General features: G+C 42.4%; 1 protein-coding gene across 1 annotated transcript in view; it reads right to left on the bottom strand.

The window, feature by feature from the left end:
- DOT1L (DOT1 like histone lysine methyltransferase) overlaps window positions 1-25,616 on the bottom strand; it is a 144,096-nt gene that overhangs the window by 70,911 nt on the left and 47,569 nt on the right. The window contains 6 exon segments of the mRNA XM_040417653.1: window positions 2,287-2,342; window positions 3,868-3,930; window positions 5,829-5,923; window positions 8,421-8,649; window positions 13,064-13,127; window positions 16,714-16,788. Of these exon segments, the coding sequence (XP_040273587.1) occupies window positions 2,287-2,342; window positions 3,868-3,930; window positions 5,829-5,923; window positions 8,421-8,649; window positions 13,064-13,127; window positions 16,714-16,788 (582 nt within the window).

The following is a 25,616-nucleotide window of genomic DNA, read 5'->3' as shown; positions in this document are numbered from 1 at the left end:
ATGCAGGGGATAAGGTTTGATTGCTAGGACCACCAGCGATCACAAGCATGGAGGTCCCCGATTCCCTAAGCAAATGGAGCAGTAGCACCTATTTGTGATTGCTTCTCCATTCACTTCTATTAGGGTCCATTCACACGTCCGTAAGTGTTCTGCGGATCTGCAAATTGCGGATCCGCAAAACACGGACATTTGCAATGTGCATTCCGCAATTTGCGGACCGACATCGCCGGCACTATAATAGAAAAAGCCTAATCTTGTCCGCAATTGCGGACAAGAACAGGACAAGTTCTATTTTATTTTGCGGAAACGGAAGCACGGATGCGGAAGTGCGGATCCGCAAATACGGATGCAGACAGCACATTCCGGCCCCATTGAAAATGAATGGGTCTGCACCCGTTCCGTAAAATTGCACTACCCTTCCATTGATGTGGGAAATTGGGGACCTCTATTACCAAGGCATTGATAGTTGTTCATTTCTCCAAATTATAACAGCATCTAAAGAAGTTGTCATCAGGGAACCCTACATAAACAGGACCCTATATACAGTTGCGAGAAAAAGTATGTGAACCCTTTGGAATGATATGGATTTCTGCACAAATTGGTCATAAAATGTGATCTGATCTTCATCTAAGTCACAACAATAGACAATCACAGTCTGCTTAAACTAATAACACACAAAGAATTAAATGTTACCATGTTTTTATTGAACACACCATGTAAACATTCACAGTGCAGGTGGAAAAAGTATGTGAACCCTTGGATTTAATAACTGGTTGAACCTCCTCTCGCAGCAATAACTTCAACCAAACGTTTCCTGTAGTTGCAGATCAGACGTGCACAACGGTCAGGAGTAATTCTTGACCATTCCTCTTTACAGAACTGTTTCAGTTCAGCAATATTCTTGGGATGTCTGGTGTGAATCGCTTTCTTGAGGTCATGCCACAGCATCTCCATCGGGTTGAGGTCAGGACTCTGACTGGGCCACTCCAGAAGGCATATTTTCTTCTGTTTAAGCCATTCTGTTGTTGATTTACTTCTATGCTTTGGGTCGTTGTCCTGCTGCAACACCCATCTTCTGTTGAGCTTCAGCTGGTGGACAGATGGCCTTAAGTTCTCCTGCAAAATGTCTTGATAAACTTGGGAATTCATTTTTCCTTCAATGATAGCAATCCGTCCAGGCCCTGACGCAGCAAAGCAGCCCCAAACCATGATGCCCCCACCACCATACTTCACAGTTGGGATGAGATTTTGATGTTGGTGTGCTGTGCCTCTTTTTCTCCACACATAGTGGTGTGTGTTTCTTCCAAACAACTCAACTTTGGTTTCATCTGTCCACAGAATATTTTGCCAGTACTGCTGTGGAACATCCAGCTGCTCTTGTGCAAACTGTAAACATGCAGCAATGTTTTTTTTGGACAGCAGTGGCTTCCTCTGTGGTATCCTCCCATGAAATCCATTCTTGTTTAGTCTTTTACGTATCGTAGATTCGCTAACAGGGATGTTAGCATATGCCAGAGACTTTTGTAAGTCTTTAGCTGACACTCTAGGATTCTTCACATCATTGAGCAGTCTGCGCTGTGCTCTTGCAGTCATCTTTATAGGGCGGCCACTCCTAGGGAGAGTAGCAGCAGTGCTGAACTTTCTCTATTTATAGACAATTTGTCTTACCGTGGACTGATTAACAGCAAGGCTTTTGGAGATACTTTTATAACTCTTTCCAGCTTTATGCAAGTCAACAATTCTTAATCATATGTCTTCTGAGAGCTCTTTTGTGTGAGGCATCATTCACATCAGGCAATGCTTCTTGTGAAAAGCAAACCCAGAACTGGTGTGTGTTTTTTATAGGGCAGGGCAGCTGTAACCAACACCTCCAATCTCATCTCATTGATTGGACTCTAGTTGGCTGACACCTCACTCCAATTAGCTCTTGGAGAGGTCATTAGTCTACGGGTTCACATACTTTTTCCACCTGCACGGTGAATGTTTACATGGTGTGTTCAATAAAAACATGGTAACATTTAATTCTTTGTGTTTTATTAGTTTAAGCAGACTGTGATTGTCTATTGTTGTGACTTAGATGAAGATCAGATCACATTTTATGACCAATTTGTGCAGAAACCCATATAATTCCAAAGGGTTCACATACTTTTTCTTGCAACTGTAAACAGGACAGTAGCTTTGGGCACGGACAAACAAAAGTAAAGCAGTAAACTCCAAACCAATAACCACATAAGCTAATAGTAGTGGGAGCAAACCATAAAAGCTACCACACAGCAGATAAAACACCTTGTGTTGGCAATTCTTTCCCTCCATTCCTCTGAGAGGAAGTCTCCACGTTCCAGCTAAAAAAAAGTAAAAAAAAATACTATTACTTCAGGCAAAATGATCTGGACTGCAACCTTTATTTACTAGGATAAAATCTCAAGTACTCTGCATATGTTTAGCTCTACATGTGAAGTCCTATATTAATTTTCCCACCTGCATAGAACATCTAATACAAAGTACAGCTCACATGTAGCCTCAATGTGTAAGATGCATGAAAGGCACAACACGGGTAATATCAATGAAGTGTGCAAATCCAGAATTTCATATAATTACAGAGAACTTTTTTTTTATTTTTTTAAATCTACTGTATTATAAAGTGGTCCACCTGCTGCAGATGCCCAACCTTTTTTATTCCTGATAGACCCCTCCATTGTGCCACTCTAGCCCTCTTTGCTTTCTGGAGCCACATATGCTAACTCAAGGAGAAGACCTCAGCTCTCCTCAGTGGGCATCTCCTTATACCTAGCTGTGATGCTGTCCAAAGGCAGCAGACCACTTCACAGCCAGGGAGAAGGGGAGATGTTCTTGTGAGATTTGGTAAATCTCGCGAGAACAGCTTGTCTTCTGAAACTTTCTGCTGTGATTGGACAGTGCCACAGCCAGGTAGTAGGAGACACTCACTGAGGAGAGCTGAGGTCTGCACATGGATTTTATCAGATCTCAATAAATAATGAAGATTTTAAAACTATATCAGAAGCCAGACTTGCACTTCTTTTGGCCTGCATAACACACACACACACCACCACCAACACTGTGGCCAGTCATATAAACAGGGAAAGTAGCCCTATTCATCATCAGAGCACATGCCATGAGACATTATCCGATAAATAAACTATAATTAGCAGTCAACTTTTCATTCCTTGGTAAAAGAAATTATTATTATTTATTGGTTATCGTTATTTAATGTAGGCCTACATTTTTTTTAATGAATGGTTTTGGGGGCTATTCTACCTCAAAATAGTGTCAGATTTTGCGATATTAACCATGCACACCTAGCTATCATTTGAACAAGAGCTAGAGAACATTTTCTTGACCCATTTTCCTTTTTAAGTTGCAACTCGATGCATGTTGCAGTAGTCCATACGCCAGAAGTATTCAAGATTGAAAGAGCAAACAAAACAAAAAAAAAAAATCTAGAGATACTCTTAAACCAATAGCTAATTAAAAACAAAGATCTTGGGACAGCTACCTTTTTTTTTTTTTCTTTTTTTTTTTTAAATATACACCAAAGCCAAGAGTGGATCCTAAAAAGAAGAAGTGAGCCACCTAAAAGGTTTAAACCACTCTTGTGTATTCACTCCTGGTTTAGTTAGGTGTAACGTGGGCTCCTCAGCTCAGGATTTACTGACCGTAAACAGACAAGTTCATCTTACTTGCCCTGTCAAAGAACATTTAATGAGGTCAGTTTCTCCTTGCAATTAGTAATTTTTGGTGTGTTTATGGCTACAGAAAAATTTGCGTGAAATAAAGATCCATGATAAACTAAACTTTTGCAAGATACTGAAAAATAGGACATGCAAATTTTCCAAGCAAAAAACTTACTGTGTACTCTGCGTGCTTTTTCCCATACCATTTCATCCATTTTCTAAACTCTTTATCCATTGCCTGCAAAAAAATAAAAATTTTATTGAAGAAAACAAATTTAGAAACTGCAAAAACAATGCAAAACATACTGAAAATGCTTTCTAATTAGTAACGATTAGGCTAGGTTCATACAACATGACTAGAAAGGGCTCATCAGCCAGTAAAATTGTTTTCAAGAAAAGGGTCAAAAAATATCCTCCAATCCAATGTTGCTCTTGACCTTACCAGTCTCTACTTCTTGGTGCCTCTTGACACAGAAATGTGACCACTCAATCACTGGCTAATCGGGTTCTGAACTCTGTACTCGGATTCAAGATACTTCAGCGGAACATGACGACTAATTTCCTGAAATTTTGGCAACCTTGGGACACTCGTAAGACTATGCTACCTTTATAGTCATGGAGAGAGGATCATTTTCATTTTATGTCACTCTATTGTTATTTTTGTACAAGGTCTAATTAATTGTGTGTTCCCTTTGCGATGGACCTCCACAATCTTATTATACGGTTTGTAATTTTACATTTTAAAATTCAATAAAATATAAATGGTTAAAAAGAAAATCACTGATGTGGCCAGTGACTGGCTAAACAGTCACATTTAGGGCTCTTTCACACAAGCAATTTTTCCATCTGGGTGCGATGCGTGCAGTGAACACATTCTGTATGGGGACAAGCGATGGCAATAGAGATCCCACGTCCTCATACTGTGGAGGTGATCACTGCATGTAAATGCAGCGGTCTCCTTCACTGAATGAGTAGCCGAGTGCTTCCTTCCCGACAATCGGCTGTACATTGGAGCATCTAAACACACCTTACAGTAATGCCACCGCCGCTCATAGAGGCCCATTTACACATATTTAAACATCATTTTCCTCAGCAATACAGGCATATATGAACATGAGACCAACACCGGTGTCTTCAGCTGCAAGTACAAATCTGCTGACATGGTACTAGAACAGGATGCCACCAAATTCAGTCCATGAAATTTCTTAGCTCCTAGATATTCTACAATAAACTGTGAGTGATGATATAACGCGTGGAAGTGTTTAGCTACAGAGCAGGGTCGCCAAGTGACAACTGCAGATTTCCAAACCTTCTCTGGCGTTTACATCAGCACATAAACTGTGCTCTGGGAGATTTATGACATGGGTTCCTATCGTCAAGCAGCTGCATGCAAGAGTTACATCACCAAATATAATGGCAAGTGTCAGATGGAGTAGTGGAAACATGTTCTGTGGAGCGATGAATCAGGCTTCTGGATCTGGCACACTGATGGACTGGCTTTGGAGAATGCAGGGGAACGTTACGTGCCTGACTACATTGTGCCAGCTATAAAGTTTGATGGAGAAGGGATAATGCTATGGGGCTGTTTTACAGGCATTGGCTTAGGCCAGAGAAGGGAAATCTTCAAGGGCATCTGGCAGCAGATTTGTACCTATGACACTGGCTGACCTGTTGCATGTCCACTGTGTTGGTCCCATGCCGGCATTATTGAGGGGGAAAAAAGTGTTTGAATATATGCAAATGAGCCTCTAGGAGCAACAAGGCTAGGTGTGAATCTGTCAATGAAAGTGCCGAGGGCGTAGCAGTTGCAGAGAGCAGAGCCTCTAGGTCTGTGACGGCTAACCTCTAGCACTCTAGCTGTGGAAAAACTACCACTCCCAAAATGCCCACTTGCTTGGCTGTTCTCAGAACTCCATAGAAATGAATGGAGCATGCTGGGAGTCGTAGTTTCACCACAGCTGGAGTGCCGGAGGTTAGCCATCAATGCTATAGGTGTAACAGCAACGCCCCCTAGAGGCTCATTTGCATGTAGTGAAACATTTTTTCACAGCAATGCATACACATATGAACATGGGACCAACACAGATGCCTACTACTATAAATATAGCACATTGCTCCAGTTCAGAAAACCCTTACCTCAGCATACTTAGCCGGGATGTCTGCTTTTTCCACTCCATAATGGTGTTTACATCCCGTAGCAGCAGCCACTTGAAGGACAACCTGTCCCACACCTAAAAACCAATGACTTAACTTTAGAGCCAAGTATGGGACAATCGCAGTGTTTTATTTCCTTGATAAAAATGCAGTAATAACTTAAAGGGGTTGTCTCACTTCAGAAAATAGCATTGATGATGTAGACAAATTTAATACAAGGCACTTACTAATGTATTGCGATTGTCCATATAGCTTCCTTTGCTGGCTGGATTCATTTTTCCATCACATTGTACACTGATTATTTCCATGGTTACAAACACCTTGTAATCCAGCAGCGGTGGTCGTGCTTGCACAGTATAGGGAAAGGTGCTGGCCTGTCTGGTGGCCGGAGTGTGCACAAAGTGGCACTTTTTCCTATATTGTGCAAGTAGGCCACCACGGCTGGATAGCAGGGTGGTCATAACCATAGAAACAAGCAGTGTATAATGTGATGGAAAGATGAATCCAGCCAGCAAAGGAGACAATATGGACAATCACAATACATTAGAATGTGCCTTGTATTAACTTTCTCTACATGATAAATGTCACTTGCTGAAGTGAGATAAACCAGTTAATCTAGTAATAGTTTCAACCATGATAAACTGCTGACAGCACTAAGCAGGGACTTAGTAGAGTAGCAAAAGCATACCTTTTGTGGAACGCAATGTTTTATTCTATAGGATTTCAGGTTGACGTGCTCTCTGCATTGAGCCGCTTCACAGCCACTCTCCTCTGCTCTAAATAACTATAGTGGTTTTTCTAGTTGGATGTTACAGCGGTCACTCAGTGTGAAGAAGCTCAATGCAGAGAGCACATTTCAGGGAAGCCCAACCCTGGGCATTAGAGAGCAGATTTTGGCAGAATAAAACTTCATATTCTCACTACTCATGATGAGGAAAGCTCCACAAGAGAAGTTTGTAGTGCTCTCCCCAGTCCGGACCTAGCGCTGTCAATAGTTTAGCTTGAACAAATTTCTGACGGACTTCTTTTAAATGGATTATTTTAAGGACAAACCCATTCCATATACCCTGTTATGAGCAGCTCCCTTCTGCAGGGCTGTGATATTACGTTTGGCCATTGCAGGAAAGTTCTTGGCTATCTGTGGCTTCCATGGTAAGATCTTGTGTTTGCCAGGCATGCTGAGGGCAGAACCCAAGCGGTGTACTGATTACCCTGGTGGCTGCATTCTGAAATGGACTCTCTGATGAGACAAATCAGTATGAATATCTAAAAGGGAGCTAACATAAAATATAGGAGCGCGCGCACACACACACAAAGTATTGGCTGTGTACCCAAACATTTCTATAAAATAGCCTATAGTTACTGCTCTGCTTTGTACCAAGTCCATTGTTTTCACAGAGACTATATCGAAACCTCAAAATTGCTTTGTTCTTGTTGACCATAGCTCTCATTTTTTCAGCTACTCTAGAAATATGAAAACAGCAGCATGAATGTCAGAATTTAATGTTCATATATCTGTGTAAAAAAACTGATGGCTGTGAAGCTCATAATTGCCAAGTTATACTGAGACATTGAAGTCCTGCCAAGAGAACGCCCAATCCCACCCACATGACCATGCCCAAGCTCCCATATACCTACCAGATTGCAGTAAATTTACACAAACCCCGTCCCCTTCACAGCCCCGTTTGCTGTAAAGACTGTTGGCAACTATGGTAGCTATGCAAGACCTGACCCTGTTATACTAACTAGGCTAACTGGTAGCTATAGCACAGGGAAATTACTATAGTGACTGGATCGGACAGAAGCACATCCATGAGATCCAATTCACACAAAACACCATCATACAGTCAAAACTGAACAATTCTAGACGACAACTTCTAAGGTCTAATCTTCATATTAAAGGGAATCTGTCAGCTCATACCTCAGTTTTAAATGAAAAGCAGTTTCAGATCCCCGCCGTTCTGATGATTCAAACATTTCTACCCCCATCTAGATCTGCGGCTCCGTTGCGGATAAATCACAACACCTATACCGATATGCAAATTGACACTTCGGTGCAAAAAGGGCAGCACTCTTGCACCAAAAGCTCTGCCTGGCATTGTGAAAAGCACGGCCCACCCAGCTGTGAGTGGCATGGTCAGCTTGGTGATGTAATCTCACTTGGCCCTGGGTGTTCTCACATGTGCGTCATCCCTTAGGGAACTGCCCAGTATAGCCCTGGTGCTGGGCTGAAATTATCTGTACTGTGCAGCTATCAAAACTGTACTGCGCATGCGGCAATTCCCAAAGCGACAGCTCATGTATAAGAACACAGGCTTATCACTCACAGCTGGAAAGGAAGTGCTACCCACAATACAGGGCTCAGCCTTTGGTGTGACAAGGTGCAAGGGTGCTGCAATCGTTGCACCAAATAGCTAATTTCAATATCAACATAGACGCGATTTCTCTGCAACGGAGCCATAGATCTGGAAGGGGTGCAGAAATGTTTGAATCAGCATAAAAGGAGGAATCAGACACTGCCCTTCGTTTAAAGCGGAGGTATGAGCTGACAGATTCCCTTTAATATTCACTTACCACTGCCAAGATCAACAAACAGATCATCCTCAGTCATTTTGATTTCATCTATCATTTGGGCCACCAGATCAAATGATGTTTCTCCGTATACTTCCGGGGAGAAAGGCTCATAGTTATTAAGCTTCTCTGGATCAGTTACCGAGTGGTTGTAGACTTGCTGTAAAATGTGACGGAGGAGACCTGTGGACGGGCGAGTGTTCAACTTCATAGGCTGAGTGGTACCTTTCCACTGTCAGAGAAAAATAAGGAGGTTTTTTTTTACCATTAGCTGTCTGCTGCACTTATTAAAAAAAGTCTTCACCCAACACATAACAGACTATTCTGGATATACACCAATAGTTCCATGCTCCGAGGCTTCCTTCACAGCACAATTATACTAAGATCCATCAAGCTCGCTATCCAGATGGATGTGCTGACACCACAGCCAGCTTCTTCTGAAACCTGCCAGCACTACACTTATAAGCTGAACAGATATCTGCTGCAAATGTAAACTTATTTCACTACACCCATTCTTCAGAAATTAAAAAGGGGCTGTGCAGGGGGTTTATATTGATGACCTATCTTTAGGATAGGTCATCAATATCAGATTGCTGGGGCTCTGACACACCGCACCCCTGCCGATCAGCTGGTTGGAGAGGATGTGATGCTCCATGCGTGCGCGGCTTCCTTTTCATTACACTGTGGCGGCATCGTTTAATTACAAGCACCTGCTCTATTTAAGTGAATGGAGCGAGTACTTGTAATTACACTCACTTCTGAGACGACAGGCAGTGCAATAAAGAGGAAGCAGCGCTCGCATTGAGCACATTCTCCTCTTCAAACAGCTGATTGGCAGGGTGCCAGATCCCTGCCGATCTGATATTGATGACCTATCCTGAGGATAGGTCATCAATACAGAGCTCCTGACAACACCTTTAGGACTATGGACATCTTAAGGGGCATTGTTTTATTAGTGCATAATACTTATTATTTCAATTTGTCAAATTGTCATACGTTTTTCCTCTACAGCTTTCATTTTCACGGCTGACTGATGCTTCTCCTTCAGAGCTGCTCCGTTGGCTGGATGTGTAGATGTACCTCTAGTTCCCTGACCGTTTATAAGCACTCAGTCAGATGAAAAATTTAGCTTAAATGAGTGTTCATGAGCTACTAGGAAAGTAAAAATAAGGTCTACAGATAGAGATGTCAAAGCAGCTCAAAGCGGATTCACTGAGAGAAAGTAATGAAACTGAAAGCTGTAGAGGACAAATGTTTGATAAAGACCAAATACCTTTTTTTTTTTTTTTTTTAACCCAAATTAAGAAAAATGCAAAAAATAATTGCCCCAAAGGTGTCCATAGAACAAAAAACACTATTGATATGCAATAAATGCTCAGACTGGACAACTCCTTTAAACCCTTGGGACCACGGCAGTTTTTCCATTTAATTGTTTTTTACTTCCCTTCTTCCAAGAGTAATAACCGTTTTACTTTTCTGTTCACTTACAGTAGCCATATGAAGGCTTGTTTCTTGTGGGAGACACTAAATTTTTTATATGTTGGAGGGCACTCAATTATCTGATGCTGCATGAAGTACTCAAATGCAAATGTATCAAAGCATATAAACATTTATTCACGCAAAATACATACACCTAAAAATACCATAAAATCTGATAAATGAGCATAAAAAAAATTAAATAAAAATGTTATTAAATGATGAAGGCTAGGAACCTATTGTGATAGGTATAAATATGCCAGTCTCCAGCTTGATGGTTCAGTGAGGATAGAGAAGCAGCCCTATTAATTCAATCACAAAAATAAAAATAGATGAGAAGCACCAATTACTCCACTATATCTAGCTCCAGCTGCAATGAGTCAATGGCAAAATATTTGTCTCTGTGCAGCTGCTATAGAGAGATTGATTTTCCAATCTTGTATTTATGGTGCGTGTCCAGAGATAGTCGGTACAGGCAGAGGAATGTCAGTAGCGTGCATTTATAAGTGCTTTCTCCTTATTATCGAAGGAGTCGCGATCTCTACATTACCGCTCTTGATATCCAGGAAGTAGCGAGATCTAGCTCACCGCTGTAGCTGCCGGCCGGTTCATGTGGCCTCCCACGTAATCGGGAGGCTGTAACTTTGTTAGGCTGCCAGGTCAGTGTGCGGATTGGCTTGAGTTCTCCAAGTGAAGTTAGCGCAGGCACAGTAATTCACTCCTGTTATAAAGGTCCGTCTTGTAAGGCTACTTTCTCACTGGCGTTTTGGTTTCCGTTTGTGAGATCTGTTCAGGGATCTCACAAGCGGTCCAAAACGGATCAGTTTTGCCCTTAATGCATTCTGAATGCATAAGGATCCACTCAGAATGCATCAGTTTAGCTCCGTTTGGCTTTGTTCCGCCTCCATTTTGCTTTGGAAAAGATAATACAAAACGGATCCGTTCTGAACAGAAGCATGCGGTTGTATTAAGGTACTTTCCCACTCGCGTTTGGTGCGGATCCGTCATGGATCTGCACAAACGCTTCCGTTCAGATAATACAACCGCATGCATCCGTTCAGAACAGATCGTTTGTATTATCTGTAACATAGCCAAAACGTCTTTAACACCATTGAAAGATCCGTTTTCACCATTGGAGGAGGGATCCATTTTCTATTGTGCCATATTGTGTCAGTGAAAACGGATCCGTCCCCATTGACACATTGTGTGTCAGGACAGATCAGTTTGCCTCTGCATCGTCAGGTGGACACCAAAACGCTGCAAGCAGTGTTTTTGTGTCCGCCTCCAGAGCGGAATGGAGGCAGAACGGAGACAAACTGAAGAATTCTGAGCGGATCCTTATCCATTCAGAATGCATTAGGGCAAAACTGATCCGTTTTGGACCGCTTGTGAGAGCCCTGAACGGATCTCACAAATGGAAACCAAAGCGCCATGTGAAAGTAGCCTTATCTGAACGGATGCGTTTGTGCAGATCCACGACTGATCCGCACCAAACCAGAGTGTAAAAGTAGCCCAAGTTGGACACAGTTTAATTAGATGGCAATAAAAATCTCAGTGGGTCTGCCACACTGTCCCATTCAGTGCTCTTGGAGACACCAAACGCGTTTCAGGAGTTTCAAACTCCATCAGTGGAATGTCAATTTAATCAGTGAATTTTTAATGACCCCATTTAAACTTGCCATATCATTTATGGAATAAAATGTAGTGTGACATTGAAAAACTAAACATGCAATTCCAACATTGTTTTTTGGGTTTCATTTTTACAGCCCACAAATTGTATATCAATATTAAGATCCCGGAGAACCCATTAAACCTTCTGTGTCTCATACTGCAATTAAAAGTAGGAAATATTTTCCATTCCTCCCATCTCTCTCACAATGCTGTGCCTTACTGTAGCAGGAGCCTTACCCTCTGCGATGGAACAAAAAGATCATTAAGGCTACTTTCACACTTGCGTTCTTAATTCCAGTATTAGGATCGCAATACCAGAATTAAACGGCTCCTTTTTGATTTTGTACATCAGGATGCATCTGTTCTGTTGGGATGCAGTTGTGTGAAATGAAACCTGAAAAAAACAGATCCGTTACTATACACATTGAAAGTCAATGGATGACTGATCAGTTTTTTTAGGCTCCTAAAATAACTGATCAGTCACCATTGACTTACATTGTTTTTAGTGCCGGATCCGTTTTTTCCCCATTTTTATGACCGGGCACTAAATGCTGCCAGAGCAGAGGACATCCTGAACGGATGGATCTCTTTCCATTCAGAGAGGACTAAAACTTATTTTTGACAGTATTGAGATCCTCTGCCAGATCTTAACACCGGAAAACAACAACAACGCAAGAGTGAATGTAGCCTAAGACCACTCAGACCCCATTTACTAGCTGAAAATGGAAGAGTAACAGAAAATTAATCCGTTTTGCCTACAGGATTTCTGCAAGACTTTTGGGATCATGCAGAAAATCCTGCAGTCTTACTGACAACTTCACGTCAATTAAATGTTTTTTTTTTCCTTTTGAGGTTTAGTATTCCTTTAAAGGGGTATGTATTCCAGTCACAGAAAATGGGGGTATATCGCTAGGATATGCCCCCATTGTCTGATAGGTGCGGATCCCACCTCTGGGACCCGCACCTACAACGAAAACGGAGCGGGGAGAGCTGTGGCTGGAGGACCCCGGTTTTCCCGGGGTCCGTCCACCACCAAGCGCTGCTCCCATAGAAGTGAATGGGAGCGCATCGCGCACACGCGGCCCCTACTCCCATTCATTTCTATGGGCCAGACGGAAATAGCTCAGCCAGCACTTGGTTATTTTCGGCAGCCCCATAGAAATGAATGGAGGGCCCTCCGTTCATTTCCCCGCTCCGTTCTCATTGTAGGTGCGGGTCCCAGAATAATTTTCAAATGCTTTTACTTATTCAAGTGATCCTGAGATGCCTTTTTCATGATACTGGGCAAGTCAGGAAGGGGTTAATAAATAAAAGGCAATGTGTTCTGAATCTGCTACAAGCCATGGTTAATACAATGATATTTTCCTTAGATGTCACCTGTGTCTAAATAAGTGTTATATTTATGATAGGACCAGTGTTATCATAGCGCACATACAATGGCATAGAGCAATGCCTACGTTAGGTAATGAGATCACAGTGACAAAAGCGTGCAATCTTACCAGCTGATGTATGCTGTCGATGGCTCGGTTATACTTCTCACACAGCCGCTGCATGCTCTCAAAACTGAAGAACACATAACAAGAATTAGATTCTAGCAGTGGAAACGGAAAGATAGAGAGAAGCCAAGTCCACTGTTGTGAAAGTATTTGGCCAGTTCCAGAATTCACATGACAACCAGATAATAGGCGCTCTGTATGTAAAACTCCTAGGCTCCATGCAACATCAATGACATGATTTTTAGCTAAACCATACTTAACTCCTTCCCACCCAATGACTTACAGATCCAACACACAAACCACGTACTTGCATCTCCATAACATTAAAACTACTGACAGGTGAAGGAAATAACAGATTATCTTGTAACAAGGGCACCAGTTGGGAAGAATATATTTGGCTTTAAGCGAACAGTCAGTTCTTAAAGCCAAAAAATAATAAAAATTGGTATATCGCTCTATCCACCAACGTCACGTTGCACCACAGACTGTCCAGGAGTTGGCAGATGCTTTAGTCCAGGTCTGGGAGGAGATCCCTCAGGAGACCGTCCGCCACCTCATCAGGAGCATGCACAGGCGTTGTAGGGAGGTCATACAGGCACGTGGAGGCCACACACACTACTGAGCTTCATTTTGACTTGTTTTAAGGACATTACATCAAAGTTGGATCAGCCTGTAGTGTGTTTTTCCACTTTAATTTTGAGTGTGACTCCAAATCCAGACCTCCATGGGTTGAAAAATTAGATTTCCATTTTTTTATTTTTGTGTGATTTTGTTGTCAGCACATTCAACTATGTAAAGAACAAAGTATTTCAGAAGAATATTTAATTAATTCAGATCTAGGATGTGTTATTTTTGTGTTCCCTTTGTTTTTTTGAGCAGTGTACATTAAATGGATACAAGTAAAGCTGGGTCTGTCCGAACCAGAGCCTTGCTTTTATTCTGTTGGCACCTTTTTGGACATCCATAGTTTGAAAGGCATTTTAAGGTATTAGTTCACAACACATACACCCCTACTATAACTCAAGATCTTTTTGGCCTTGCTACAACATCATTCTCTAAGGTATCTTTACACTAAAATGCTTTTGGTCACTAGCTAGGGCAAAAATAAAAAATTATGTTGACAAAAACCAGAGTTGATCAAGCAGATCCCGACTCCTCTTGCAGTCTGCCTCTGTTGTCCAAACTATAAAAAGGGACTTGACTGGACTTAGTGATGTTTCTCTAAACAGCATATCGCTGGTGAGTAATGGGCTGCTTGGGACCAAGCTGAGACCAGTCACTGGCTGCAGTGGTGTATGTGACCCAGTCAGTCAGGAAGTGTCCAAGCCAGGGACCAGAAGATTACTGACAGAACCAGGGAGCCAAAACGGAGCATCTGGAAGCAGGCGAGTATGATTTTTTTCAATGGGTATCACATGCTGATTCAGACTACTAAACAGTTCCAAAAGCTGGACAATCCCTTTTAAGGGTGAATTAAAGGGTTTCTACCATCAGAAATCCTGTTATGTAGCTGACCGACATTAGCGATGCGCTAATGTCAGCACTACATAACTCTGTTTTTTACATTTCTCCCTGCAGCCGTTCTGATAAAATAAGCACTTTTATTATATGCTAATGAGCCTCTAGGTGCTATGTGGGCGTAGAATCAGCACCTAGAGGCTCCGTCCACTCACCCATTATCCCGCCCAGGTCCCCTGTTCTGCCCGCCCCACTCCACTTGATTGATGTCACGGTTCGCAGCATCACTGACTAAATCCCGCACCTGTGCCGTTCACTTCTGTACTCGGCGCAGGCGCAGTGAATGAATAATGCACTCCTGGTGCCGAATTCCTCACTGCGCCGACTACGTCACAGTGAGGAAGCCGGCATCAGAAGAGCGGCCTTCACTCTGAATACAGAAGTGAACGGCGCAGGCGCGGGATTTAGTCAGAGATGCTGCGAACCTTGACATCAATCAAAAGGAGCAGGGCAGTCAGAACAGAAGACCTGGGCGGGTTAAAGGGTGAGTGGACGGAGCCTCTAGGTGCTGATTTTACGCCCACATAGCACCCTAGAGGCTCATTAGCATATTATAAAAGTGCTTATTTTATCAGAACGGCTGCAGGGAGAAACGTAAAAAAACATACTGTTATGTAGTGCTGACATTAGCGCATCGCTAATGTCAGTCAGCTACATAACAATATTTCTGATGGTAGAAACCCCAAGTACAGATCTATTACAAAGATTTCTGCAACTGTCCATTTGCTGCAACCAAATATTAAAGTTGCCAAAAAGTACCAAATGTGCAGGAACTGTCCCAAATTTTCTCAGGCATTTCTGGTTAATTAGGGTACTTTCACACTTGCGTTGTTTAATTCCGTTGCCTGAACTGCCTGCCTGATCAGGCAAACTGTATGGAAACGCATGTCATTTTTTCTGACTGATCAGGCATTTTTCAGACTGATCAGGATCCTGATCAGTCTGAAAAATGCCTGATCAGTCAGAAAAATGCATTGCAATACCGGATCCGTTTTTCCGGTGTCATCAGGCAAAACGGATCCGGTATTTATTTTTTTCTCATTTTTAAAGGTCTGCGCATGCGCAGACTGGAAGGACGGATCCGGCATTCCGGTATTTTGAATGCCGGATCGAATACATTCCTATGGAAAAAAAAAAAAATGCCAGATCCGGCATTCAGGCAAGTCTACAGTTTTTTTCACCGGAGATAAAACCGTAGCATGCTACGTTTTTCTTTTGCCTGATCAGTCAAAATGACTGAACTGTAGACATCCTGAACGGATTAGGCTACTTTCACACTTGCGGCAGTGTGATCCGGCGGGCAGTTCCGTCGTCTGAACTGCCCGCCGGATCCGCCGCTGACTGAAAGCATTTGTGAGACGGATCCGAGTGCGGATCCGTCTCACAAATGCATTGCAAGGACAGATCCGTCTCTCCGCTTGTCATGCGGACCGACGGATCCGTCTTGTACATTTTTACCGATCTGCGCATGCCGGAACGACGGATCCGGCGCCAATTCATTCCTATGGGAAAAAATGCCGGATCCAGCGTTCAGGCAAGTCTTCAATTTTTTTCGCCGGAGAGAAAACCGTAGCATGCTGCGGTTTTCTCTTTTGCCTGATCAGTCAAAACGACTGAACTGAAGACATCCTGATGCAAACTGAACGGATTACTCCTTATTCAGAATGCATGGGGATAAAACTGATCAGTTCTTTTCCAGTATAGAGCCCCTGTGACGGAACTCTATGCCGGAAAAGAACAACGCAAGTGTGAAAGTAGCCTTACTCTCCATTCAGAATGTATGGAGATATGCCTGATCAATTATTTTCCGGTATAAAGCCCTTGTGACAGAACTCTATGCCGGAAAAGAAAACCGCTAATGTGAAAGTAGCCTTAGGGGCTTCCCTGGACATGAAAAACATTAGGGCTGATCTAAGTTCCACCCAAATGTGGGCATTTCTTTGTGGGTTTGGAGTGTTCCCAGGGCTGGGGCTTACACATCCTAAATTTACCAACTACAGAGTCTGCCGAATGTGGGTTCACCGTAAAAGCATTCATTCTAATGATTTTCTCAATTTAATCCTCACCCCTAGATACAGACTAACATTGCACATTATAATCACAGGACATTACGTATGTAAAAAAAGAAAGCAGACCTTTTTGTGTCATAGTCAATGAGAACATAGTTCTCCATGGCCAACTTCAGATCAGGGATCTCTTCGCATACCCACCTAGCAGAGAAATTAGAACAAACTGTTAGGAGAGTTACAAAGGCAACATATTAAATTGTAAGCAGCAATAACAGTCATGAAAAAATATATAAATCAGTAAACCCCTCATATGAAGTTCACCCTCATACCTGTTTTTTAAATCAGACGCAGTCTCTTTGTCCATGCTATTAATCCCATGATGGGATTGATGGGATGATAGGACAACATTGCATGGACAGCGAGAGTCAATACCATCTGTGCCTGCAAGGACACGATTATCCTCCCCCCTCTTTGTACTATTAATTAGGCTTAGAGATGGTAAGTATATAGTAAGGCAGGCTGATCAGTCACCTTCATTATAATGCTGGTTTAAGACTGTCCATGATACACTGTGTGACAGTTGCACCACATTCAACACTCATCTGAGCCAAACTAACTGCATGACCGTAATCTATGATGCTGCGAGTTCAAGCCAGGTGCTAGTCTATTGTCACAGCATCGTGTGCGTACAGTACTGTAATGCAGTAGTAAAAAATTTTTTTTTTTTTTACAAATCTGTCATTGCAGTAATCATATTGACCTGCAGAATAAGGACGTCATGTCATTTTTAGTGTACAGTGAAGGGCGTAATATCATAACCCAAAAAACCTTGATGGAATTGGGGATTTCAGTTTCACCCCCACAGAAAAATTCCCATTTTCTAATACAAGACCTGGTAAATTAAATGGTGCCATTAAAATATACAACTTGTCGCACAGAAAAATAACCCCTCATATGGCTATGGGAATGGAGAATGTAAAAAGTTATGGCTCTTAGAATGTGAGAAGGAAAAAATTTAAATGCCAAATGAAAAATGGGCTTTGTCTTGATTAAGAAAATCCTACTAAAACGGCCGAACTTTATATGGAGTAAATCAGAATCACTTCAAATGATGGCAGCGGTGTACTGATGGTGGGCACTATATAGGAGGTTTTTTATGCCGGCACACATTATGGGGGCATTAGCTAAAATGGGGGCACTAAGAGGGAGTATGTGTTGTAATGACACAGAACGGGGGCATTTTTGTATTCGTTCACATTATTAGGGGGCATTTTTTTCACTGGCACACCTTATAAGGGGGCATTATTTATACTGAAGCTCATTTTAAAGGAGCATGTTTTCTAATGGCACATTAGGGGGCATTTTTCTACTGCCACATTATAAGGAGAATTATTACCACTGGGGGCATTCTGGTGAGCTTTACTACTACTGTGGGACTATGGGGAACATAATTACTAGTATGGGCACTTGGGAGCATTATTGCTTCTTTGGCACAGTGGGGACATTATTACTATTTGGCACACTATTACTACTAAGTGCACTCTGGCAGAGAATTATTACTATTGGTGGGACTTTGGGAGCACTACTACTGTGGGGGGCACCCTGCCACAGTTTAAAGAGGACCTTTCACCACTCCTGACATGCCCGTTTTAATAGCTTCATGCATTCCCCATGTAACAATGATCCTGGAGCATCTATTCTCATGGCTCTATGTTGTGCCATTCCTTTATTATTTCTACTAGAAGTTATGAATGAATTGCTAGCAGTCAGCAGTAAGGGTACAGAGGGGAGGAAACAAGTTGGGGGTGTGTCCCTGCACAGTCTGACAATGGCAGCTCTGATTGGTTAGAGCGAGTCTGTGCAGGGAAAACCCCACCCCCAACTTGTTACCACCCCTCTGTACCCTTACTACATACAGACTGATAGCAATTCATTCATAACTTCTAGTGCAACTAATAAAGGAAAGGCACAACAGAGCCATATGAATAGATGCTCCAGGATTGTTATTACAGGCATGTCAGGAGTGGTGGAGTAAGCTTAGCACAATTATTTTTGGGGAACATTATGTTTACACTATTAGTGCCAGGCAGGGGCATAGCTATGGGGTAGCCACTGCTTCGGGGCCCAGCAGTAGCATGCCTATTTCATGTAAGATGCAGAGGTCGGCTGCTGTGCCCCTTACTCCTGAGCAGCCTCTCAGACACGCCCCCTCTTCTCTCCATTCTGCAGAGCAGGACGTCTTCCTGAGGAGGAGAGCGAGACCGCAGTGGAGAGATGCAGACCGCCTGTACGAGTCTGCACTGTCTCTTCTCTATGGGACGGAAGGAGGTCAGGGAACTCTTGAAGCTGCTGCTGTCTGGATTCTGTACGGCCAGCAGCTTCAATGCTTATTTAATGGTATTTACGTATCTTGTCCTTCTCTTATCTCAATGATCCTCACCGAGCCCCTCCTGTCTCATTTTCTCCCTCATTTATCCAGAGCTCCTGTTCGACCCCTACTATCTCCTACTGCTTCTGCTCCGCACAGACCCATCACCTTCTTGTATGAATCCCCCTAAGAGCCCCTTTCAACTACTTGCCGTGTCCACCTCTCTTGTCCATCCAGGGCCCGGGTCACCTGTCTCACTCCTCTGCCTTTTATAATGGTAGTGCTGGGATGAAAGACCATGGGCAGGATCTGGGGAAGGAGCTTCCTGGCTGTAGCCTGCTGTGGTCTATTGTATAAAGTAAAGCAGGCAGCGCAGCAAGGGCAGGACTCCTCCACCCCGACCTACACCCCTTAAATATCATTCAGCTCCTCCTCCAGTCCTCTTCTGGGGCCTTCAGGACTAAGAGGGAGGAAGCAAAGCTGCAACACCTCCTGCCAGAGCCCGCCACATGGTGGGCAGTTTGTGATAAAAGAACAGCTTATTTGAGTAAAGTAGCTTTATGTTGGGGAATTGACTATTAAGTATAGCGTATCTATGTAGGATGAGGTTGAGACTCTTACCTTCATCCTCAACAATTTCATTTCAGTTTGATAGGAGTGGCCTATTATATTTGGGAGGGCTTATAGTAATGGGAAAGGCTCAAAATTTTGTATAGTGCACTATTTTAGCTGCCTTTATTCTCTTCAAACCCCCATAGCCAAATTTCTGGGTGCTCCCCTGCAGTACATTGCTTTTCTAGTTTATTTTTTATAGTACGCAATTGAGATATCTGATTAAACAAGAGCAAAAAGACACATAAGGAGCTTATGTTAGGCTTTGTAGGTCATTTTATTTATTCCTTCTCTAAAACTGGGCAAGGAGAGAGAGGAAGATTATGGGATTGTTAGACTCCATCTTGCCTTTGTTTAAAAGAATGAAAATGAGCCTGGAACCATCTAGTCCCATTCGCCAAATGGATTGGCTGGAAGGAAGGACACATTATCAATTTATGTAAGGAAATGTAGGATGCGTTTTCCATGTAAAGTATTAAAAACTCACCTGGATAATGGCTCGTATTTTTTCACCGCATCTGATCCGCAATTTTTGTGGGTCGGATGCGGACCCATTCACTTCAATGGGGCAGCAACAGATGCTGACAGCGCAGTGTGCTGTCCACAACCATATGTCTGTTCCACAGTACCCGCAAAGACAAGGATAGGACAGTTCTATTATGATCGGTAATGCACGCGGCCGGTATCTGTTTTACGGATCTGCAAATTGTAGACTGCAAATATGGCTACGGCCATGTGCAAGGGCCCCAAGTCTGTTAGTGTGGAGCTATGCTATATCAGAACACAGCTCCCTGGATAAAGGACTACAAGAACTAAATGCCAAACTCCACTGGCAGGAATACCCAATACACCTCTTTTTAGGGATACAAGTTTATTTTTATTGTAATCCCTTTGTTTTGGCTCCATTTGTATTGTCTTTTTGTAACAATAAGTTGTATGCACTGTTAAATATTAAACTTAAATTTAACAGCTGCTCTGTTGTCCTGTTGATGGGACCTGGTTATATTTTGTATCGCAATGTGTGTACAGCAGTGAACTAGTTTGGCTGAAGTTGCCGCGCACTAGAAAGGAATATTCCCATAGAACAGTACTATAGCCAGTATAGCATGGAGTAGTCCGAGGATAGGCCTCTATATTGACCCACGAGGAAGCGAGCATAGGTCTAGCTAAGAAGGAGTAGGTGAAAGGTGGTGTCTGTTGTGTGCCGTGACAGATGTCATAAGGACTTTTCTCAGAGTGGACAATGGTATTCTTCAATAAAATATCAGTGAAAAAAAAATGTGGTTCTTAAAAGGGAGTCTGCCAGTAGTTTTCACAATGCTAAATTGCCAATGGTGCCAACAAGAAGCTGGGGAGAGCAGTTTTTATCATCAGGAGTAGTAAGAATATGAACTATTATTCTGCCAGGTTCTACTCCTTAAGTACACTGAGGTGGATCTCCACTGTGAAATGCTCTCTGCACAGAGCTCTGATCGATAGGACAACTTTAGTGGTCTCCTTGTTGAATGCTATAGCGGTCACTCAGAGAGAAAGGGAAAGGCTGTCAAGCACCTCAATGCAGACAGTACTTCACATTGACGCCCTGCTTCCAGTACACTTTCAGGAGCAGAATTTGACTGAATAAAATGCTCATACTCACACTATGGGCTCATGCACATGAACGTATTTTCTTTCCGTGTCCGTTCAGTTTTTGCGGACCGTATTCAGAACCACTTCAATGGGTTCGGGGAAAAAAAAGGAATTTACTCAGTGTGCATTCCGTTTCCGTATGTCTGTATTCCCGTTCCGCAAAAAAATAGAACATGTCCTATTATTGTCCGCCTTACGGACAAGGATAGTACTGTTCTGTTAGGGGCCAGCTGTTCCGTTCCACAAAATATGGAATGCACACAGATGTCATTAATATTTTTTGCAGATCCATTTTTGCGGACTGCAAAATACATACATCGTGTGCATGAGCCCTATTACTGATAATAAAAGCTCCACAAAATGTATGCATCTACTGCCCTCTCCAGCCCCTACATAGTGATTTTCTTTATTTTGACAAGGTTTGACATTGAAGGACCCGTCAGGACAAAATGCAGTACAATCTTAAAGCAACATGTTATAGAGTAGGAGAAGCGGAGCAGATTGATGTATAATTTTGTGGGGAAAGATTCTGTAAAACTTCTAATTTACACATTTATAATATCTGCAGCCCTGTAAAACAGCATCAGTACAAGGAGGAGTTATCAGCGATTGATAGCATTGTGTGTACAAGTGTACATACAGAGATATCTGTCAGTCACTGATAACCCCACCTACCCCTACCCATAGCACTTCACAGGAAGTGGAAAAAAGCAAAGATATGTATACAATCTACAAGTTTTTCTTTTCTATTAGTATTCTAAGGGGTCTACTACTTGAAGAACTTTTCTACCAAAGGCCAAATCGACCCAAGCAGAAAGGTCCAACCTATAATGTTTAACAAAAGTGCATACATTAGACTTTACAGAACTGATCCAAAGAGGTGCCTGCCTTCTCAGCCCAAGAAGAGGCTACAGCGCCTGTAGAATGGGCTTTAATCTTTACTGGACATGGGAGGCCCTGGAGCTTGTAACAGTCTGCGATAGTGGACCTAAGCCATGTAGCCAACGAGGCCTTTGATAGCTTTTTACCGGCTGACTGCATAAGAAGAGTATCATCCCTTCTAAAAGGTTTTGTATCTTCTAAGTACTGAAGGAAAAATTCTATTTTGCAACCTTGAGCAATGATATTTAAAACCCAAGGGTTTGTGGTTATTTTTTCTCACTGGTTAAGAAAATTTTTCAACCAGCCCCCCCACTCTGGCATCATTGCTTATCAGCCTGCTTTGGGGATTAAGTAAAAATTCTCTACCTCTGCCCCCTTTCGGATAGCTCCAGCGGCACAATTTTCCTTTACCCCTATAGGGTCTGAACTGGGTATTTTGTTGACGAAATAAACGTTTCCTGGTATCCCTCACTTCCAGGAACCCCTTTTTATCTGCTGCTTTTTCTAGAATTTTGTCTCGGTCAGGCCCGAAGACGTATTCTCCTGAAAAAGCTATTGAACAAAGTTTGGACTTCACCCATAATGCTCCCTTCTCTGGCTGCAAACCTCACCGATTCTGCCGATGCATCTGCTAAGAAAGCCGTAGCGGATTTTAAAAGAGGGATGGAATTTATCATTTCCACTCAGAATCACTTAAAAAATAAAACTCAAACTCATTAAGCCATAGGAACATTGATCTAGCTACTGAAGTGGCGGCAATATTTGCTTTTATAGAGAAAGTAGAGGTCTCCCAAGCTTTTTTCAACAGGCAATCAGCTTTGCATTCCATGGGGTTGCAAAGTTGAGAAGAGTCCTCAAAAGGGAAGTGAGGTCTTTTTAATCACTTTAGCCACCTGGACATCTATTTTGGGAGTGCCGTCAAAGATCTTGGATTCTGACAGATCAAAAAGGTGGTGGTTCCTAAGCTCTCTAGGATCCCCCAACCTCTTTTCTGGTTCTAACCATTCCGGTTCTATCGAAATTAGTCTTACCGGTAATTCTGTTTCCCTGAATTCACAGTGACGGCACCACAAGGAGATAGACCCGTGACCTTTGTAGGGGCAGAAACAGATTTAATTGCCCCCTCCCAACATTCCCCAGTGTTTCAAAAGTTACTAGAGAGCCCTAAATAAAAGACAAAATATACATTTGTGGTATTACTTCATACCAAATTACTTGAGGGGGGGGGGGGGGGGGGGGCGGGAGATTAGTGTGTCATGGTGAATTCATGGAAACAGAATTACTGGTAAGACTAATTCCGATTTTCCATATCACCATGACGGCACCACAAGGAGAACTAAAAAATTATTAGACTGGGAAGGAGGGTGGACTACCGCCTGGGAGAACCTTACATCCATATGACAGGTCTGAAGATTTAGACAAATCTAATATATAATGTTTTATAAAGGTATGCACATTGGACCGGGTCACAGCCTTGCATATCTCATCCAATGAAGCACCCGCCTTCTTGGCGCAAGATGACACTGCACTGGTGGAATAAGCTCTGATGTTTTCTGGACAAACTAAACCCTGAATCTTGCAACAGAAAGAAATTGTATCTTTGATCCATCTTGTAATGGAGGATTTGTAAACCTTCTTGCCCTTATTTATCCCTGCAAATTGGATAAGGAGTTTGTTGGCCCCTCTGAAATCTTTGGTAACCTATAAATACTTTAACACTGTGCGTCTAACGTCTAGCGTATGAAACTCAAGCTCCTTCTGATTTTTAGGTTGGTTACAAAAAGGCAAAAGAATTTACTGATTTCTGTGAAAGTCGGACACAATCTTGGAAAGGAAACCTGGGTCTAATCTTAGTATGATCCTATCAGATATTTTAAGACAAGGTTGTCTAACAAATAGCCTGAATCTCCCCTAACCTTCTAGCTGATGTGATGGCTATTAAAAAGACGGTTTTAAAAAGATAGAAGTTTAATAGGAGAATCATCTATGGGTTCAAAAAGACAGCAACAACCCATTAAGGACTGTATTCAAGATCCTTGATAGTCTAAATCTAGAAGTTGCCCTGATAAAACGTCTGATCCACCTATGACTGGCTAGGTCGGTATCAAAAACGGCACCAAGTGCAGAAACCAGAACCTTTAAAGTGGATGGTCTAAGACCCATTTCCAAACCTTGTTGTAGAAAGCCTAAGATTTTTGGGATCTTAGTTCTCAAAATTCGGATTGGCTTCCCCCAACTAGGAACAAAACTTCTTCCAGATTTTTAAATAACTTACTTTTGCATTTTTTCTTGAGGAAAACAGGTCTATTAATCGGAGAGCCCCTTGAACACTTCCGGATTCAGTGCCCATTCTATCTTTTGTCTGCTGAGGTAATCTGCCTCCCGGTTTAGATGAATAACAGAGATTGATCTTATTCCTTCTCTGCCCAAGTAAATATCTTTTTTGAAAGATCTAGTAGCTTTATCGACCTCGTTCCACCCTGATGTATGAGGTGCGCAACTGTAGCCATGTTGTCAGACAGTATTTTTATATGATGATTCCGAAGAATTCCCGAGGGAATCTTTAGTGTCTCCCAGACAGCTCTTAATTCTTGGAAATTTGAAGATTGGTTGCTTATAGTCCTGATCCAAGTGCCTTAGTAATATCTGTCTCCAACCTGACCTGCTTGCATCTGTCTGAATCAGAATAGACTGAGATCTGTTCCAAACTAACCCTTTGGATAGATTTTTTTTTAACTATCCACAAGGAGAGAGAGAGATGATTTTACTAAACCCGGGATTAATATCTTCCGATCTAGAGATAGTTGTTGCCTGTCCCATTCTTTTAGGATCCAGAACTGCATGGTGCGAAAGTGGGACTGAGACAAGGCTACCGAAGGGATATACATGAGGTCAATAAGCCTAATATGCTCATTGCTTCCCTTATAGAGCATCTCCTCCTTTTCTGAAAACTTTATTTTCTCCCTGAGAAAATAGATTTTGTCTTGGGGAAGGAAGGTAGTCTGTTTGAGAGTCCAGAACAACTCCCAGAAATTTGGCTATCGTTGAGGGTTGAAGACAGGATTTGCCTGGATTTATAACCCAACCTAAGTGTCAGACGGGATAAGAATACATCTAAGTCAGTAGTTAGGCGGTCTAAAGAGTCGCCAATGATCAGAAAGTAGTCTAGGTAAGGTACTAAAACTAGGTCCTTCCTCAGATGCGCTACCATCTCTACCACTAGCTTAGTGAATACCCTTGGGGCAGAGGAGATTCCGAACGGGAGGGCTGTGAACTAAAAATGAAGAATCTGACCTTTTTGAATCCTGATCGCAAATCTTAGGAATTTCTGAGATCTCTGATGAATTGGGACGTGATAATACGCGTCTTTTAGGTCGCTCGTGCACATGACAGCTTCCTGCTTTATCAGAGGGATTATGGATTTCAGAGTCTCCATTTTGAACTTCCTGTACGAAATGTATTTGTTCAGACCTTTAAGATTTATTATTGTCCGAAAGGTGCATGCTTTTTTCTTTACTAAAAATAGGGTTGAATAGAA

Source organism: Bufo bufo, chromosome 2, assembly GCF_905171765.1.
Source record: "Bufo bufo chromosome 2, aBufBuf1.1, whole genome shotgun sequence".
NCBI classification, from domain to species: Eukaryota; Metazoa; Chordata; class Amphibia; order Anura; family Bufonidae; genus Bufo; species Bufo bufo.
The sequence above is the reverse complement of the archived record's forward strand: the minus strand, read 5'-3'. Positions and strand labels throughout refer to the sequence as shown.